This window comes from Myzus persicae, unplaced genomic scaffold (assembly GCF_001856785.1).
Source record: "Myzus persicae strain clone G006 unplaced genomic scaffold, MPER_G0061.0, whole genome shotgun sequence".
Taxonomy (NCBI): Eukaryota; Metazoa; Arthropoda; class Insecta; order Hemiptera; family Aphididae; genus Myzus; species Myzus persicae.
Genome location: NW_019104415.1, coordinates 1,731 through 21,468, shown reverse-complemented (window position 1 = coordinate 21,468; position 19,738 = coordinate 1,731). Strand labels below are relative to the sequence as shown.

The 19,738-nt window shown below is 25.6% G+C and overlaps 1 protein-coding gene and 1 long non-coding RNA gene across 2 annotated transcripts; one reads left to right on the top strand and one right to left on the bottom strand.

The window, feature by feature from the left end:
* Positions 1–359: 359 nt before the first annotated feature.
* Positions 360–12,078, bottom strand: LOC111042004 (WASH complex subunit 4). The gene is made up of 19 exons (XM_022326492.1): positions 11,827–12,078; positions 10,664–10,788; positions 9,752–9,917; positions 9,512–9,684; positions 8,517–8,741; positions 8,051–8,290; positions 7,791–7,976; positions 5,841–5,939; positions 5,400–5,633; positions 4,814–5,146; positions 4,226–4,342; positions 3,757–3,913; positions 3,543–3,697; positions 3,302–3,481; positions 2,939–3,179; positions 2,584–2,801; positions 1,857–2,034; positions 628–821; positions 360–566 (listed from the first exon to the last, which is right to left on the bottom strand). Exons 1-19 carry the CDS (start codon positions 11,870–11,872, stop codon positions 498–500), a joined length of 3,336 nt encoding a protein of 1,111 aa, XP_022182184.1. The 5' UTR covers positions 11,873–12,078; the 3' UTR covers positions 360–497.
* A 226-nt stretch (positions 12,079–12,304) lies between these two features.
* LOC111042005 lies at positions 12,305–18,020 on the top strand. Its single transcript, XR_002605387.1, has 3 exons — positions 12,305–13,144; positions 14,442–14,647; positions 17,888–18,020. It is a non-coding gene; the product is annotated as an uncharacterized LOC111042005 (long non-coding RNA).
* Positions 18,021–19,738: the final 1,718 nt, after the last annotated feature.

Here is a 19,738-nt window from a genome sequence, read left to right as displayed (position 1 = left end):
ATATTCACTCAATTTCTCATGTTGCGATTTTCTTATTTAGTTGTAATTTAAAAACGAAGAACTGTAAACACTTGCAATTTACACCATATGTTTATTTCATCAATTTATATACTTCATAAAATTTTGAATTGTTTTTCCATAATTGTCAATACAATTTTATTTGTTGAATCAAAACGTTTGAAAATTTAATACAAGGCTCCTGATATATATTTGCAACATCAGTTTAAAAATATTAAAAATATACAAGGACAATTTTTTTATAAGTATTTAAAGTTCAAATTTTGACAAAATTATTATCAATATTGTATTGGCGATAAATATAAAATTTTTATTGAGTAGGTACAAAAATATAACATAATTATAAAAACACAACTTTATGGTTAACAAAGAGTATGTAAATAAATATATAAATAAAATATCTAACAACCAAACATAACATCTGAAAATGACTATAAAAGATTTGGTATTTAGTTTATATAAAACAAGATTTACAAACATTATTTAATATTCCTTGACTGAAAAAATATCCTTGCGCTATTAATGTTATAATATAATAGCATGAACTCCTGAAAACGACAAAATACTTAGAACTTGTTTCAAGTAAAACAATTAATATTAATATTTTACTTTGTAATAAACTTGAAGCCTTGTATAAGACAAACTTAGAGGTTGTTGTAATTTAGCATCATCTTTTAAAGCTTTAATTTCTTGAGTTTTTAGTACATTCAATTTTTCTTCATAGTTTTCAGATACTGATTGAAACCACTTCAATGAATCAAATTCATTGTTTAAGTCAAGTATACGTAGTAAATATGCGACACCTATCAATTCAATCATGCATATAAACATACCAATTAGAATATATATAACATTTATAGGTTGCATCTTTTTATGAACTAACTGGATTTTTGGATAGTGAAATTTAACAAAAATATATAATATTACTATTATTTGGTTTATAATAATAAAACAAAGCATACAATTTAGCTATTGACCATTTCATAAAATATGTTCATTGTTCATTATCAATACAATATTATTATCTATTTTTTGTTCAAATTCGGTATCTGACCATCCAGTTCATAAAAAGATAAATTTCAGTAAAATGCTGCATGTGAATTAAATTAAGTATTTTCTTGTTATACTTGCATATATTATTTTGAGTACAGTATAATATGAAGTTAATAAAAATAATGATGTTATTTACATCATATGAAATCATTGACAAAAAATGTGTTAGTGTTTTGTGTAATATTAGACTGGGTTGTAATGCATTCGTAAATATTTTATGGTGTGTTCCAAATTTAATTGAAACAAGTTACAAACCCAATCCAAGCAAAGAAGAATAATTTTAATCTAAGTTTTTACAGTTTGTGTTACTTAGAATTGAAAGAAATATAATCTAATAAAGATAACATAGATATGACAACTATAAACAACCGATAACTGTGGGTATTGTAATTTATAATGAGAACTAGCACCACAGGTGTAGGAAAAAAACTTGGAAATGAAAATTATGGTACATTTAATATACATACTAAATTTGTATATGTATAAAAATATTATAATTTAATATAATTATTAGAGAAAATGTTATTTGAAGAGCCAGGCAAAAAGTTTGTTTTCTAATTTCTAATACGAAATAAATGTAATATTGCACATTTTTACATATTATGGCATTTTTAAAGTGTGCTTTTTGAGTAATAGTTAATACAAATAAAATTATAAATTAGTTTGATACACAAAATAAAAAATATGTTAAATAATTAAAATACTTAAAAATAATGGGTTTGAGGAATATGCCTATAAAATATTTGCTAGTATTAATAAAATACTCAACGTTTTAATATCCTTACCTACTGCAAAACCATCATCAGTAAACATTGCTCCTTTACTTTTCTTGTACATTTTTTCTTTGGAATTAATTGAATGTTCAATAAAATTTAATGTTAGTGAAGGAATAATTATGTAGAAATTATGTAAATGTGAATTATTACTGTTACCCATGGCCTGAATGAAGACATCAATTAATAACTAAAAAAAATATAGAATTTATTAATTTTTTTTACTATAATATAATTTGAAAGACAAACATATTTGTATTAGTTAAGAATATTGAATTTAAGGTAATTACAAATGGTAATCTTATATTGTTGACATACTTTGCTATGTTACTCAGGGTAATACAACTATGTTATGATACAACTTTGGAACAATATTGTTTAATGAAGTAATAGATTTATTTAAAACTAAAATATTTTCTTGAGACTAACTTAAGAATTTTAAGAAAGAAATTCGGTATTTTAATTCAACCTTAACAGCAAATCGTGAATATAATAAGTTATGTTGTAGTAATTTATGTGCGAGGAGTGGTTTGGACCAAAAATATAAGGTAGACCTAATAATGTTTCTACATCCTCCCTCAGTGACCCTAATTAGTCTGATTTATGGTTTTTAATTCCAAGATTACCATATACATTAGTTACTTGCTGATTATTAATCCTAAAGTTGCTGAAAAAAAATGTTGCAATAAGACTCTATGGAATCTAAAAAATTAACACTTAATTTAAATACTGTAATCACTTTAAAATAATTAGTGCCTTCTGCAATATTTTGACAAATATTATGCACAACATTATCAAGGTGGTGTCCAGAAACTAAACAGTTTTTAGTAAATCCTAAATTATTACATATCCCTTCAAATTGCATCACTTTTTTCAAATCTGGTATAAATGAAGTTGCAATTGAACAAAAGTTAAGACCACCAGACTTAATCATTCGTACATAACCAAGTGCATTACCTAGAAACAAAACAGTTAGTAAAATATTTATATGTTTTCCAATTGATAGACAAAGTTAAGAAGCTTGGAATTAGTCGTAAGATTAATAAATTGTTGTCTTTATTTTGGTTATTTTAAAATATGAATCATTTTCTTACCAATGTGGGTAACAAGAATTCTAAACTGATCAATGTAATTTTGATTTGTATCCAATGTTAATTTTCTCATACTTGAATTAAACTTTTCTGCTCGTTCAAATGGATATATCATATTATTAGTTTTTTGGATTTCATGTAGAAACGTAATTTCTTTTTTCAGTTTAGATTTTACGCGCTCGTCATACAAATATTTTGATAATATGTTTAACTTTCCACAAAGAAGTTGGTAAGTTGTATTGACCTTAAATATAGAATACATTTTTCAAGACATTAAAAGTAACATAACTCATTTATGAACACTCTATTAGCTAATGTAATCTATACAATATACATAATATACTTAGTATTAAAATATATACTAACTGTAGTGCTCATTATTCCAGTTCCGTGTATTCGAATAGAATTACTAATATGTTTTATATTTATTGTGTTCAAGTGTTTACTTGTGCTATAGTTTTCAATAAATATTTGATTACTTAAATTGTATGAATATTTGGAAATAAATAAGTCTAAATTCCTCATTATTTCTAGTACATCTAAACCCTAAAATAAAATTCATAGAAGCATAATAAATCATAAAATATTTGACAGTATTTTAACAAACTTGTTCAAGAGTATGATTTGGTAATTTATCATCAATAGTTTCTAAGTTTAATTTGTACTTGGCTAATGTTCTCATTACACCATTATTATGCCAATCATGTAGAGCAACAGCAGTTAAATCATAAAAAGTTTCACTGAGGTAATTTTCCGCTCTATCTATAAAACATGACATAGATTGACCAAAATTTGTTTAGACTCAAAAATATTAAATATACTTTTAGTGTCTATAAAACTAGTCAAAAACTGCAAATGTTGAAGTTTTATCATATATATATCGACTGGTTGATTGAGCATCGTTTTAACACAATGAACATGTGTCATAACATGAAGTCGTAATTCATTTTCAATAAATGGGCTCATTGGTTTTAAAATCTATTGAATAAATTAATAAGATATTTAAATGTATTACTTGTATTCACAAATAAAAACTTAACTATTATAGACGATTACAAAAATAATTTTTTCAGTAAAGAATGGACTGATTTGTAATTTTGAATGTTGAAGCATGCTTAACCATTTTAAACATACAAGACAGTGCACTCTTTTAAAATTATGCTTCAAAAGTATTTTTATAGATAAATTAATTAAATCGAGAAAAATACAAAATGTTTTTTATTTTTTCAGTCTGTTCTTAATTTGTTGTATTGAAACAATAATTGAATTATTAAATATAAAAACTATTACCTGATGATTTAAGTAACCACAAATTTCATCTATGAATGAACTATATATATTTTGTTTTGTAGTTTTGTCACTAAAATATGTCACTTCATAAATATCTTTCAAAAAATCAAATGTTGTCTTCATGAAAATATAATTAAATAGTTCATTAAAATGGATAATATAATAAGATGATAATAATTTCACACAATAATCAATAATAAATATGTGTAAAAGACAATAATTGTATGATATTTTAATATTCATCAGTTAAATATTATTGGTGATTCTAAAGGGCTACGAAATAAAATTGTGAACATTTTATTTTATAAATTGCAAACATTAGTTTTTTAACATAAATTTTTTTTACTGATTTTAATTATTAAACAATTAAACAGAATAAAAAGTGACCTAACTTTTAGAACTAAAATATCATACGATTATATATTTATAATATTAAATTCAAATTAATTTCTATTAATTCAATAAATTATATATAGTTTTTCTACAATAGCTGTACTAAAGCACAATGGATCAAATTATCTTAAAAAAATTATTTTCAGTAGCACATTTAAATTAAATTGTTCATTAATAATGTTATAACAAACTTACCGATAAACCATTAAAATGTTTGTGTTGTTTTTTTATATTCTTAAAATATAATGGAAACACAACTCGATGCCAATACATACAACTTATTTCAGAAATACTTTTTATTTCATCTTGTAATAATTGTAGGAGTTCTATTTTCTTTAAATGTTGTGTTATATTCAATATTTGAGTTTTTGAAAATGCTTGCAAACCAATTGCTGTATTCAAAGCTATTTTTATTAACAATGGTCGATTTTTCACTAGAGGTCCATGCAGTAATTTCTCAGATACTTCTAAAGACGACAACCTATCTACATTTTTTGTATTAAAGTTTCTATCATCTGCACATGATATCTAAAAACATTGATAATATATTGTTAAATAATGATATTGTCCTAAAAAAATACATTTATATTATTTTATTATTATTTAAATTTAAGAGAACTGAAAATGTCTTATAGCATTGAATAATTGGGTAACAAAATTAAATAAAAACAAAAATGCATAAAAAGCTATAATGATTACGACTGTTAAAGGATAATGTATGATGAGTCATTAAAAGATGCAATATTATAAAGACATAAATATTTTATATAAAGATTCTTACTTTAACTTGGCCAATGATAGAAAGGCACAAAAATTCAAAATATTGTATTATATCTGTTATCAATTTATCCATTACAATATGATTTTTTTGATATATGTATCCAATATTTTTCATTGTTTCAATTAATCTACAGATTAATATTACATTTGATTTGATTAATGGTTTACCGAGGGTACTGTGTAGATTCATTAAAGTTATTACAGTATTCTTAATTGATGTGCATAATTGAATACCCTACAAAAATACAATTCTAATTTAATAGATAAATAGCGTGAGTTTAAAAATATTAAACACAACTCAAATAAATTTAATTTCATGTAAGTTAAAAATAATAACAAAGTTTGATTTTGAAATGAAAACATAATTTTTTAGTTAAACTTACATACTAGTAAAAAAATTTTATGAAGACAAAGCTTAAAAAAATTAAATAAAACAAATTACCTCACTCAGAAAGTTATAAATGTCATGCATGTATTCTAATTTGGAGGAGTGAAAATCTATAAACTCTATTTGTTCATTTCTTGCAAACCAAATCATTGCCTAAATACAAAATCATAATAATAATAATAATAAACTATTAAAAAATTTGATTAAAAATTTAGTAAAAATATTTGATTGTCAATCTTCCCATAATTACAGTAGTGTTGCAGTTTCTGATACTTTTAGTTTAATTATCATTATATTCTGCCCCGCTAATCAAGTCCCATAAAAACCAATATATTAGTTTCGACAAAAGTGCAGTTTTGTATTTTTCATTTTATTATACTTTTATTATTTGTCAGTTTATTTGATTTAGTAACTTATATAGTTTTTTTGACGAGGAATTCAATGAAATAATAATTTAAAAGTATTATTTGATTATTATACGAATAAAATTTACTTTCATGTTATTACCCGGTAATATAAGCTGTTCATTATTTACTAAGGACATAAATAGAAGTGTAAGTAAATTGTATAAAACAACTATATACAATTAATAAAATGTTCATAACGACCGTGAATATGACAAATAATAACCAGAACAAAAGTCATAAATATTTTATTTTAACATAATGACCATACCAAAATAATTAACTTTCCAAATTCATAATTAATAATCAGAGATATTCTACCATTTTAGAAACTATTAGTATAATATATTGGAGTTACTTTAAAAAAAAGTTGAAATGTTAGGTAATAACGCCATAGCTCGGCTAGACATTGGAGTGTTATGCAAAAACGCCATATCTATAAACGTATTTATTACCTAGTAAGTGTAAGATGCGGATTTCTTACTTAGTACTTAAAATGTATTTTGTTACCAACGGCGTTTTAAAGGAGAGACAATTGAGTTTTCAGCCTATTCAATGTAACTTCAGGGGTATTTTTTCAACAAATATTGTATAAAACTGATAAACCTATCAAATGCCGATTCTAACTCATTTTTAAATTTTTTTTCGAGTTAAGCCACTTTTGCTTAGTAGGACAGTATGATTATAGTTTTGTTACATATGATATAATACTTAAATATAATATGTGTATATTTATATATATATTATAGAATTCATCAAGCACAATGTATAATATATTCAACAAATTGTAGGGCCCAAGGAGAATATACACTATGAATGAGTAATACATTTTCTGCACATACCATCACATTAAATACTTTGAGAGTTCATGATACTTCAATACAATCACCTACTAACTTTAATACTTGGATATTAAAAGTTAATATTTGAAGGTTCATTTTGAGTTAGCACCCAGGATTTTAGTACTGTAAGCCAACTTAGCTCACAATAAGATTCCGATGCAAGTGCAACATAAACCAAATATGTATAATATGTATTATAAAGTCATTTGTGACTTAAATTCAATTTATAATTTGATATTTACATAACTAATTTGTGACATAAAGGAAAGTGAATTGTATACACTTCCATAGTTGTTATTTTTGTTTATTGCATTTAAATTTTTAATAATTTGAGCTAGCTAGATTATTTATAAAATCTTCAGTTAAATAATACTAAAAGTGCACAAGTTATTCTAAGTAACCACTTTGTTAATTATGGACATTTTACTAGTTCATATTTTCATGTCACCAGTTGATTTGAGAAGAAAAACGTTTTGCTTATTGTTAATAATCTTAGTTTTGAAAAAAATATTGCTTAATAATACATTTACTCATCATTCACTTCACTATAAATAAAATAGTTCTTTTCTAGATTTAAATTTATTAGTGTAGAACAGATATCTATGAATCCCTTATTACATTTTAGTGGGTATAATGAAATATGTATAGTTGTACACATAATAATAAAAATGATAAGTAAAAAAAATATAATATATTGTCTTCAGTTTAAACTTGGATTAATTATTAATAATAACACACTTACAATATATTTTACTAACCTGTTGCAAATAATTAGTAGTAGTTTTTGAAAAATTCTTTGTGATATCTATTAATTCCAAAGTACACTTTTCAGAATTGTCTTCCTTTTTTCTTATAGTATTAGGTTTGAGTAAATGACCTATGAAATTCAATACAAACATTTCTGGATTCCATACTAAATTACCATCCAATGGAATATGATTTACCTAATAATTTAATAAAACATTATAAACACAGATTTCATACTATTTAAATTTAAGAATTGGAAAATATAATGTACCTTTTCTAATAAGTCTGTAAATTGTTTAAGTAACTTCTTGTCAAAAACACCAAATATGTAAGTATAAAATACTGTAGTAGAGCAAATACGTGACCATATCTGTAGCGGGTTGTTGGATTTCTGATAAGCACGTTGTCCTAATAGCAGTACATAATTATTCAAATAAAGCTTAAACTCATTCACAAAATCATCACAGGACTGAATTTCTTTCTTTCCATTAAAATCTGAAGTTAATACTTTCTGAAGAATAAAAAAATATGTTTATGCATATAATATTCATATTCATACACAATTGTAAAATAAATAAAAAAAAAGCAAAACTAAAAATAAATTACAAATAATAATCTGGTTTTTTTTTAAATGAATAAAATAAAATTTACCAATTAAATAACCAATATCAGGTTAGGTTAATATTAATAAATTAAATTATTCCAATTATAAAGTGCATACAAATGATAATACATACTTCAAATATATTTCCAGATAATAAGGTTGATTCAATATCATTGCATATATTTTCCAACTGAATTATATCATTTGTGTTACAATTATATTTTGACAAATCTATTTTTATAGTACTTAAAATGTCTCGATATTGAAACCAATGTTGTTGCAAGATTGGTTGTGATATAATAAGCTTGTCCAACTCAACAAAAATGTATAGTAAATCCCCAATATATTCAAAAATACCCTAAAATAATTAATTAAATAAAATCAATATATTGTATAAGCAGAGCAGTGCATTTTTAAGTTCTTTGCAATTTTAAACAATGACCTAAACAATTAAAAATGTTATATTGCATAATTTAAACTTTTTGTTGAGAAAGCTATGTTTGATAATAAGTTAAAAAATGCACTTGACTACAAATTAATTCTCAACCCTTTTATTAATAAATAAGTAGTAATATACACGGTAGGGTTACCATTTATTTTTTATTCTAACTAATTGCATATTTCTAATTAATTTTACAAAACTATACAACTTGCATATAATTGATAGTAAGTATTTAATAGTTAAATAATTAAATATTTAAATTGTCTGGTATCCACCAGAAACTCCCGGATTAGGCCAATGTTTTGATCAATCTTGATAGATCAGGTAAATAATGAGATATTTTTAATAATGCCTGACATGGTAGTATAAATAAGGTACAGGTCTCCAAAGCCTTGTAATATAAGTACATAAAATAAATTTATGAATTTAAAAGAAAAGTCTCTTCAAATAGTAATTATTATGAGCCTAAATATTTTTATCACAATATCTAGGTATATGTATCGACATTACCCAATATGTCACTGTCTGTGACTCATTAGAAATCAGTAATTGAAGTCTAAAATATGTATTTTACAATCTTGGTTTGATCATATTACTACTCATTAACCTAACAAATTGACAATTTTACAAACACTGAAGTTTAAGATTATGAAAAATTAACAAACATATTAATTGTATTATTTTACCTGAAAATGAATATCAGCAGTTATTAATTGAAACTCAAAAATATTTAGAAACTGACAATGTATTTCACTCAGCAAGTATTCACAATGCTTAACAAAATTTGAGAGTTCTAATAAAATTTGTAGAAATTTGCTAATTTTAACTTGTATTAATCCCTCAGTAGATACATCTTCATCTAGGTAAATAATTATATTCAATTAATGTTTTATTAATACATTTTAATTGTATTTTATTATTCTTACCACATTCTTCATAATAAAGTATGGAATTAAATAATTTGACTTTAACATTGTTTTTTAAAAAAAGAATTTCAGAGTTTAATGTTGCAAAAATCTTTAATATAGTACTTAATACATTATTATCAATGTCCAATAAGTCATCAATCGTTACTTTGTCAGCAACATCAACCTGAAATATTAAAAAGTATGTCCAATAAGTATTAATATATTATACTATTATACTATAATGTTTAACTAAAATTAAGTCGTGTCTATGTAATAAATATTATGAATTTAGTTTTGTAATAATTTAAGTTCCATTTTATTATAGTATCCTTCCATTGTATCTAGTTTTTTGTTAGAAAAAAAATCACATTTTTTTCTTTTCATAACTTGCTTTGGAATTAAAATATTGTAAAAACACATTATGTATGATAGTACACATAATATTTTTACCTAAAATTTTGATAATGATCAATTCTCTCTATTATTAAAGCTACACAAAATTGGAACTGCTGAAAACAAATTTGGTATGTTATAAGACTGGAACACCAATATGTGGGTGTGGTGTCTTCTTAAATTTGATACTATACACATGTAGGTATAAATAACTTTTTATAATATCAAGAAATATTAGTATTTAATGATTAACTTTTGACAAAATTGCCCCTACGTAATATCATTTAAGCTGTTTTACTTTATAATCAAATTTAAAAACTATCCCTAATTAGACCTAAACACATTTCAAATTTCCGGAATACAAATATAAATAATATATTAAATAATAAGTATGCATCCAATATTAATTGACAAGTATTTAACACACAAATTTCAAGCTAGTAATTTAATAATTGATATCTATAAATTATTGTTTATCAATAAGTAATTTAAAATTGTTTAGGTATACAATAATTTTATAAAAACAAGTAATCTTACCTTTATATTTACTGGAGACTTACAAATAAATAAAGCTTTTTTTGAAATGTGTATTTTTTCCAAACTTTTTGCATGACTATTTAATAAATGCTTGTATGTTAAAATTTGTTTTCCAGCTACTAAATCTAAAATAAGAGTAAGAATAACTTAAAACCGAACATCTATTTTTATTACCAAATTAAAATGTTATCAATGCTAGTATAAATATTTTTCAAACAATTTTATTATATTAATGCCATTGCACCAACCATGTTGGTTTTAGGTAATAATGTAATGCTATGTTATACTATAGAGTGCCAGATTGCATGAACAATTCCAAACATTTGTTGAACTGATAGTGAGCTCTCTTAAATATGATTTATTGGCCCAGGGTTGATTCATTAAATAAATATACTTGTCAAGCTATCCGACATAAGTATTATGTATTCACATTAAGTTGTCGTATAATATATATATCTAAGACAATATAAGGCATTTACGGATATATTATGCCAGGTTACATAAAAAATGTATTAAAGTTTGATGGTTCACTAAAAATTTGATAGACCAACCATTTTTAAGGAACCATTAGTTCATTATTGAATTATTAAATGTTTTAGTGATTAGTGATTACTCATGCAACACACATATTTTATTCAATAAAAGTACACATCATATATTATTTACAAAATATACTTAAAATTCAAGTTATCTCTGTTATGTTAAAAAATATAATTTAAGAATAAATAGTAAGTAGGTGTATCTAGGTACTGTATCTAAATTATTTTATAAAAGATAAATGTATCTAATAATTATTCTATACATTAATATATATACAATTTTATATATATACAATATATTATACAATTTACATTATTAACCTACTTTAGATTTATAAGGCCATGGAGATTATTATGGCACCTTTGAATATGAATAACATAAAATAGTGTTATATTTAGATACCTAGACATTTTTCTATACATCAAACATTATTTTATCTAATAGATACCTTCATTTTTAAAATACACACATTTATTTTGTTTGGTATTAGTTAATGGTTAATCAATTTAAAGAAAAAAGAAAAATCAATAACTATTTGTGAGATAATAAAATTTAATAAATTGGCGTGAATAAATCCACTATAGATTATGAAGTGCAATATAAATTTTAAATTGTTTATTTACCTTGAGACTTATCCATAATATTGCTTTTTTCCAAATTACTCCACATATTTAAAAATGTTGTGAACAACTCAGAAGATAAGATATAAACATAAACAAAACAATAAAACGATTTAGCTGCGTATAATTAAAATTAATGTTACTTATTAGTTATTACTGATTCGTTACATAATAACAATATTCTTTATTCATTGATTAGTTCCGAAATTCAGTGGTCTGGAATAACGAACTCAGACACTGGGCTGGAATCATGAATACAAAGATAACAAAAAGATAACTTTATCATAATATTATTTTTATCAATCACAAAGATCGTTCGGAAACGCTTTGTGTTGATGTGATTGCCTGTGAATAGGGATGGGGGGGGAAGGTTGTGTAGAGTGCCATCACGGCATAGATAATATTATCGCCAATCGTAATTGCGAGACGCGACACAAGTCCCACTGAGCTGCAACTGCTGCTGGTAAACAACAGCCGATAGGATGGTACAACAGGCTGCATCGGTAATCTGTATCAAGATCCGTTTTGCTTTTGACTGTGAACGCGTCACGGTAGTGGTAGTATCGAATATTCGAATGTATACATCGTTCCATGTGTTGCCATCGTGGGCCATGTCAAGAATGCGTTGTAAATAAATTGCATCGGATCAAAATGAATACGCAATAGTTTTATAGTTTAAGGTCACCTTATTTTCCTGTCGACGTGGCACCGCGACTGTTTACGTGAACTACTTTACTTACTGAATAACAACCGTTTTATTCCAGATGATAAAAGTTGTATTAGGTTTATTTAAACTCGCCACAGTAATAAATGGCTGTTTGCTGCTGTTGTATTAAAAAAAAATGTAATGACCATAAATTTTATTATATTTTTATTGTACATAATGTATAATAAATTAATAATGAATAATGTAATGTCTGGCATGCGCCGATTTATCATCAAGCAAGACTTTATGATACGAGCGCATTTGCAGCGCGACAACAATGAAAAATTTGATAGCGGTGATGAGATGGTTCTTTGTTCAACCTACACTTCACTAATGGTATGGCTCCACCATTATTTCTGGCTGTGGGCAGTCACCCACAGCAGATTACTGAACAACCATGGATCACTATGGGTATAATTAACATCAAATCTTTGTGGAGAATTGTGACACCACTCTAATAATTGTGGTTTTACAAACAATTAAATTGCTGTCTCACAATTGAAGTAAAAAAATATGTAATAATACCTATATATACCTGACAACAATCATTGGAGCTGGTTACCACTAAACACAAAACATGTCTCTTATGGACACAGATTTCACCAAAATTATAAGGTACTCATTAAAATCTGAAATATGTTTTGTATCATTATTTGAGTCATTACTTTTAAAATGCCACTCAAAGATGTAACCAAAACTTATTACACTTACATTAATATGTTATTGTGCTATAATAATTGCAATCAGAATCGAATTTTAATTTTTAACTCGAAAGTTGTTTACCACTTCAGGAATACAATTTTATAAATTATAATTGGTTATTTGCAAATCTAGAACCTATCCAATGTTCTATACCGTGTCTTTAGTATTATGACTTACTGGTTTAGAAAACAGTAGGTCCATCTAAAAACTACAATGAAGGTGTAAACAAATTGTAAAATCTTTGGTCTAAGAAAAAGGGTATGGAGAACGCTATGCATAAGAGAGTCAAAAATACAGTAAAATTCAGATGTACTATAATCGATGTGTTCTGTGCACATTGATTAGGTACGTAAGATTAATTTTTCCTGTTGTACGAGACTACCTTGTTTTGTGAAACATCACAATTCTATTATCGGACACTATCAAAATTTTCCCACTCTCCTAATAGCTATTACAGACTATTTCATTTAAAATTATATTAGCAAATCATATTATAATTCTTTGTGAATTTTTTTAATTTGTTTTTTTAGTTACAGAAAACCGTCCATTGTAATTTTCTGAAAATTTTGAATTATTTTTTAAAAAACAATTTGGTCTTTCTTATTAGGACTTCACCTTACAATCCTTCTTTTGATACCTCTAAGACTTGGTTCATACATCTAAAAACTATTTAAAGACATGTTCTAGAAATTCAGATTAGAAACAAATATTTATATGTTTAAACTATTTATAATAGTTTTTAACATTGTGCCAAAGGAGTAAGTCTAGCAGAACTATATTTGGTTAGATATTTATTTATTACGTTGGATTACATAGGATATTTTCTTTTGCCGTAAACAAATATGATACAATTTAGAAAATTCAAATAGAAATTGCTGAAAAAATATAGATATAAGTTTAGGTATTTATGATAAAGTTGTGTGTATAAATGGCCAACAGGTATAATAGTTGAGGGTTTATCTCCAGTTATCGTTAAGATACTGTGGTAGTCCTATAACGCTGTTAGTCTTGGATGGTTGTCGTAGTCTCGTTTAAAAGGAATATCCCGATTAATATTATACATAGGAGTTTTCACATTGTTCTTACAATTTAACTAATGTGTTGTTTAAATTTACCTTTATATTATTACATTTAAATGTAAACTGTCTACCACTATTTATTCATTGCATCCTGATCAGTAATGTATAATATTCTTTTGTTGATAAATCAGAAATCAAAACAAATTGATACAGCCAGTAAGAACCATTTAACATTTATACTATTGGATTCAAATGCTAGGTGGAAATCACCTAACAGTGCACTGTCAATGAAAAAAATCTGCAGTATGTTACAACTCCTAGGAAAATAACCAACAGTTGCAACACCATCTTACCATCAACCAATATACCAATATTATGACAAGGACTCCACATTATTGTAAGTGAGATAATTTATAGATTAGATACATTTTTAAGATTAAACTATAGGTTTCTAAAACCTTATTTGACTCACTACAACCTAAAGTATTTTCTAAAAATCTGGAGGCACCCTTGTATTAATACATCTTTTGTATTAATATTCAGTTTTAGATAGGTTTAACCAAACTTATTGTCGTATATATTATTATACACAGGCTACATATATATTTCATAAATATATTTTTTTAATTGTGAAAAATATGCATGCTTGATTTATATTTGAAATAATTTCGAGCTATCTTCAATTCTAGATCGAGGCACCTTAAACTGGCGCTTCACCCTAGTTATGAACTTCTAGATTAGACTATTATTCTGAGTTATCTAAATTAATGTATACATTTGAATTAATATTGTATAAATACATTTCTATGTTTCAAGTTTAAATGTATACATTTTGTATTGGATTTCAATGAGATCCTCTCGCACAATGCACGTGTATTAATGTAAAAGTATTAATACTACACTAATTTTAATTTTTCTGATTTTTTTTAGCTAAAATTATCAATCTTTTAGCAATTATTTTAATTAGCCTAGTTGTTAGATAAAATTTCTCAGAACATGTTTCAATTTGCAATAGAATTAATTAAAAAATTATTTTCTTACATTTCACTTCAGTGTTGTTTTTTTTTTTTTGCTTTTACAAACCATCTAGGCCCTTTGTATACAATATTAATTTCTTTGACTTTTCACTGTCATATGTATGAGTTAGATCTACATTCCACTATGGTTTCAAATTTAACCTTCAGTAGGTCGTGCGGGTTATAAGTACCTTTACCGTCGGGGTAAAAATTTTCCTTGATTGAACATTATATATATTTCTTTAACATTTATTTATTTATAATTACATTTTTACTGAAAAATTTAAATACGTGTTGGGTCTCAGGAGGTTAAAACAAAACAAAAGAGTACAAAACAGAGTTTATACTTTTAATTTTACATTTGTTTTAATTTTTTCCTTATTAGACAAATAAATAATATATTAGGTATTTTTAACTAATTTAAAAATTATATTTTTATTTATTCTTATAACATATAAAGAAAAGCTAGATGAAATCCATAGGTGCGCATAGGGTGTAAATTTAGGGGGTGCTGGAATAACTTATGGTACACAGATCCGTGGGGGGCTTTGTCCCCCCCCCCCCAATACAATAATAACTGCATTGCGATAATTATAAATTTGTATTTAAAATAAAAACAAATATTTAAAAGTAATTATATTATAAGTTATAATATGATAATATGTAATCATTAATTATTAATGTTGAACAAGATTTAATTTCCTTTTTGATAATGCAAATTTTTTCAATATAATTTCCCCAACTATTTTGTTGGTAAGATTTCTCTCAATGCTAAGCGTAGATAGCTTAGTAAATCTTTCTTGGCCCATACTGGTGCGTAACCAGTTTTTCAATCTACGCTTAGCCGAGAGGAGCATTCACACGTTGAAGAAGAAATTGGAATTATCATTCCCACTTGAACTAGTTTATAGACATTTGGAAACAAACTTTTATGACATTGATTTTTAAAGTCTTCAAATTCAAAGTTGGCTGGTAGACTATTCTTTAAGACAGCATTTCTGCTGATAAACTAGTTGTCGATATTTTCAAAATATTCTGATATACATAAACAGATTTATATACTAATAATATTTCAAAAGATATGACCATGTAATAAATGTTTTAAATAGTTAGTTATTTTTTATCAAATATTCCTTATAAGTGTTTATAAAACACAAACTTTTATGTTCATTCAAGTTAAAAAAGTTGTCTACAGATTTGGCCAGCTCTAAGCTTTCTTCAGAAAAACGTTTTTCTAAATTTATAATTATTGCATCAATTATTCTTAAATAAACTGTTGTACGCCAATATTCAATAGTGTTTGAAGTGTGATTTTCAGACTCTGCTCCTGTTTGATGACTAAGGGCATAATCTTGAAGTTTGGCTGGTTCAAGACGTTTGCGAGTTTGTTTTTCTTTTGACACTATAGTCAGATATATACATAAATATTTTTTAACAATACCTATGTTATTATAAAGACTTAGGTACTGACATTTTAAATGTATGTTTTATTTTATTTTATTTTATAAACATACAATATTATTCAATAAAGCCATAATATATAATCCAAATAAATAATAAAGAACTAACCTTCGTTTGTGAGTAGCATTGTCAACAGTATATTATTTTTATTTGCAAAATCTTGAACCTTTTGCCTAAGAATATAAAGTAAGATTAGATAAATGATAATATAATTTCCTATAATATTATGATTGCTGTTTATTGTTTAATGTTCAGACGAAAAATACGTGCAATCATACAATACTGTGAATTCGTGAACTATAATAATATTGTCTATTTAAATAGATATTTATAATTATAATGAAAAAAAAATGTCCAGCTCAATAAACCTTAATAATTTACAAATTATTGGTGGATTACTGAAATAAATTTTATAGGAAACTGGGGGTGCTAAGCACCCCCCTATGTGCGCCTATGATGAAATCCCTCTTTTCTCTTAAAAATATTTAATCTTCTCATTGCCTGTCATTGTAGCCCAGGTACACTACACGCATATGATACAACTGGTCTGAGATACGTAGAATTTATATTTTCTTTGGTTTTCTTTGACAATAATTTCAACTTAAATATTTGTGACCTGAAAAGTAGGAGCTATTTTGTGCTTTTAAGCGGTGCTTAGTTTCGTATGCATGCAGTTCCTGTTATTTATATTGACTCCTTGGTATTAAAAATCCTGTACTTGTTGAAAAGATATTTCATCAACTTCTAAGGTTGATATGTCTGCACCATTTCATATGTTTCTAGTCGTATACATATAATTAGTTATATCCAAGCACATGATAAGAAAACATTTTGATTCTGATGTTGAAATTATCCATGAAAATTACTTTTTAGTATATTCTATACTCTGTTCAAAATAAAACCATGGCCCAGCGGCGATCAGTTTTTATCCGGCGGTGGTCAGATGTGTTGTTCGACCAATGCTTGGGAACAAGGCCACCCCCAAGCGTACAACTCCGCTATCTGGTCATGATCTTATTTTGAAAAGAGTATAAATGGATTTAAATAATGGATGACATCAATAACTTAATATGCCTCTGTATTAACTTTTGTCTCCAATGTTAATTAAAAACTTTTCATAGGTATGCCCTTAATTAATAATAAATACAATTCATTTTTAGGAGTTTATGTGTGTGAAGAAATTGTTCTGGATTTTCATTTCATATTTGAATCATTATTCTATCAAAGTACATTGGTAATATACTTTTATCGTGTATTTTAAATCATAGTTGTAAGTAGGTATACTTCCTTAAATATTTTATTAATTAAACTATACTCTATTCAAGTTAAGAACCATACTCCGTATCTATCTTGTGCACCTATGTGTGCCATTATTACTTGTTAAGCACGCAATTGGTTTATTCATTGGTGGGAAGGGGAACAATTATGGATTAAATGATGTAGATGGAAACTAGTTGCAGTTGAGTATGATTCTTGACATGAATATAGTATAGTTGGTTCAAAAACTTTTAAAGTTTTTATTAATACCATGCAATTTATGAAATTACCATAAGAATTCAATCAGCTAGCCCAACATAAAAGTCACAAACTTACATGTTAATGAGTCAAAAAAATATGTATATTTTTTTTTGAATACCCACATACTTACATAATTATAAAGAGAGCTTTGCTTTTAAAAGGCCATGGCACAAAAATTATGATTTGACGTAATATAACTTCCTATCTTTCAAATTGACTTTTTGATAATAACGTGGATGGGCACATAAACTTATCAAAGGACTAGTTTTCAAAATTTGAAACTCCTGCTGTATTTTATTTGTAAAACTTTCTAGTTTTGTTTTGCTTGTTTTCTCATAAAACTTGTATGACTTGCTTTTTGAATTGAATTAAAATCTTTGTTATATAATATTCAGTTATAATTTCATAAAATTGTTATCGTTCTACTTTTGTAATGCACTTTGGGGACCAGGGGCGTGCTCACGGGGGGGGGTTAGGGGGTTCAAACCCCCCCCTTGGCACTTGACAAATATATAATATGTATTAACAATTTACATATAGAAAATTATAATTATTATATTTTTCAATTTTAGTTTTTTTTTTTTTTTTTATAAATTGATTATGTATAATTTTCTCCTTGTCAGACATAATAATAGTTCAGGTATCATTGTGCATTATTTTGTTACCAATTTAACATATTACCGCAACCAATGTTCCTGTTTTCTATGTAACCCGTCGTGATTGTACAACATATACATTTTATATAATTATAAAAACATATTATTAGTGATGGGAATAATTGAATGATTAGTAATCGAAAAAAAAAATAATCGAATAATCGAATGATTAGTAGTCGAAAAAAAATCGAATAATCAAATGAGTAATAACCTAACGATTTCATTTGAATGAATTATTATTAACATTTACAATTTACATTGCTAGAACCGATTATAATGTTTGTCGCTTATATAAATAATCGAATGATAATCTATAAGAGAAAAATACTGAAATATCGAATATGCAACATTCAAAACTATTTATAGCTTTCGAGTATTGACTAATGTTAGTTATAATTATACTTTTTGATATCTTACATGATAGTAATACACGGTAATTCCTAATTTAGTACGCATCGACTGGAATCTAAATGTAAAACAAATTAAAATAAACAAACAATTATATTCTTAGTATGGTCTGTTATTATTTAATATATTTTATTGTTCAATCGTGAATTTGATAGGCGTCGAGTTATACGTTTGTATTATATGTGTTCGTATTTTGAGTTTAGTGTTTTGAAATTGTTTAATTTAAAATTAAAATGTCAAATAAAAAGATAACGAACTTTTTTAAAACTACATCCACGAGTGTCAGTGTTACTGCGAGTACTGCATTTTTAAATATAGTTTTTACATTTGATTACATAATGATTTGTTATAAATATTCATTGATTAAAATATTATATTAAAAAAAGGTGAACCCCCCCCCCATTCAAAATTCCTGAGCACGCCACTGTT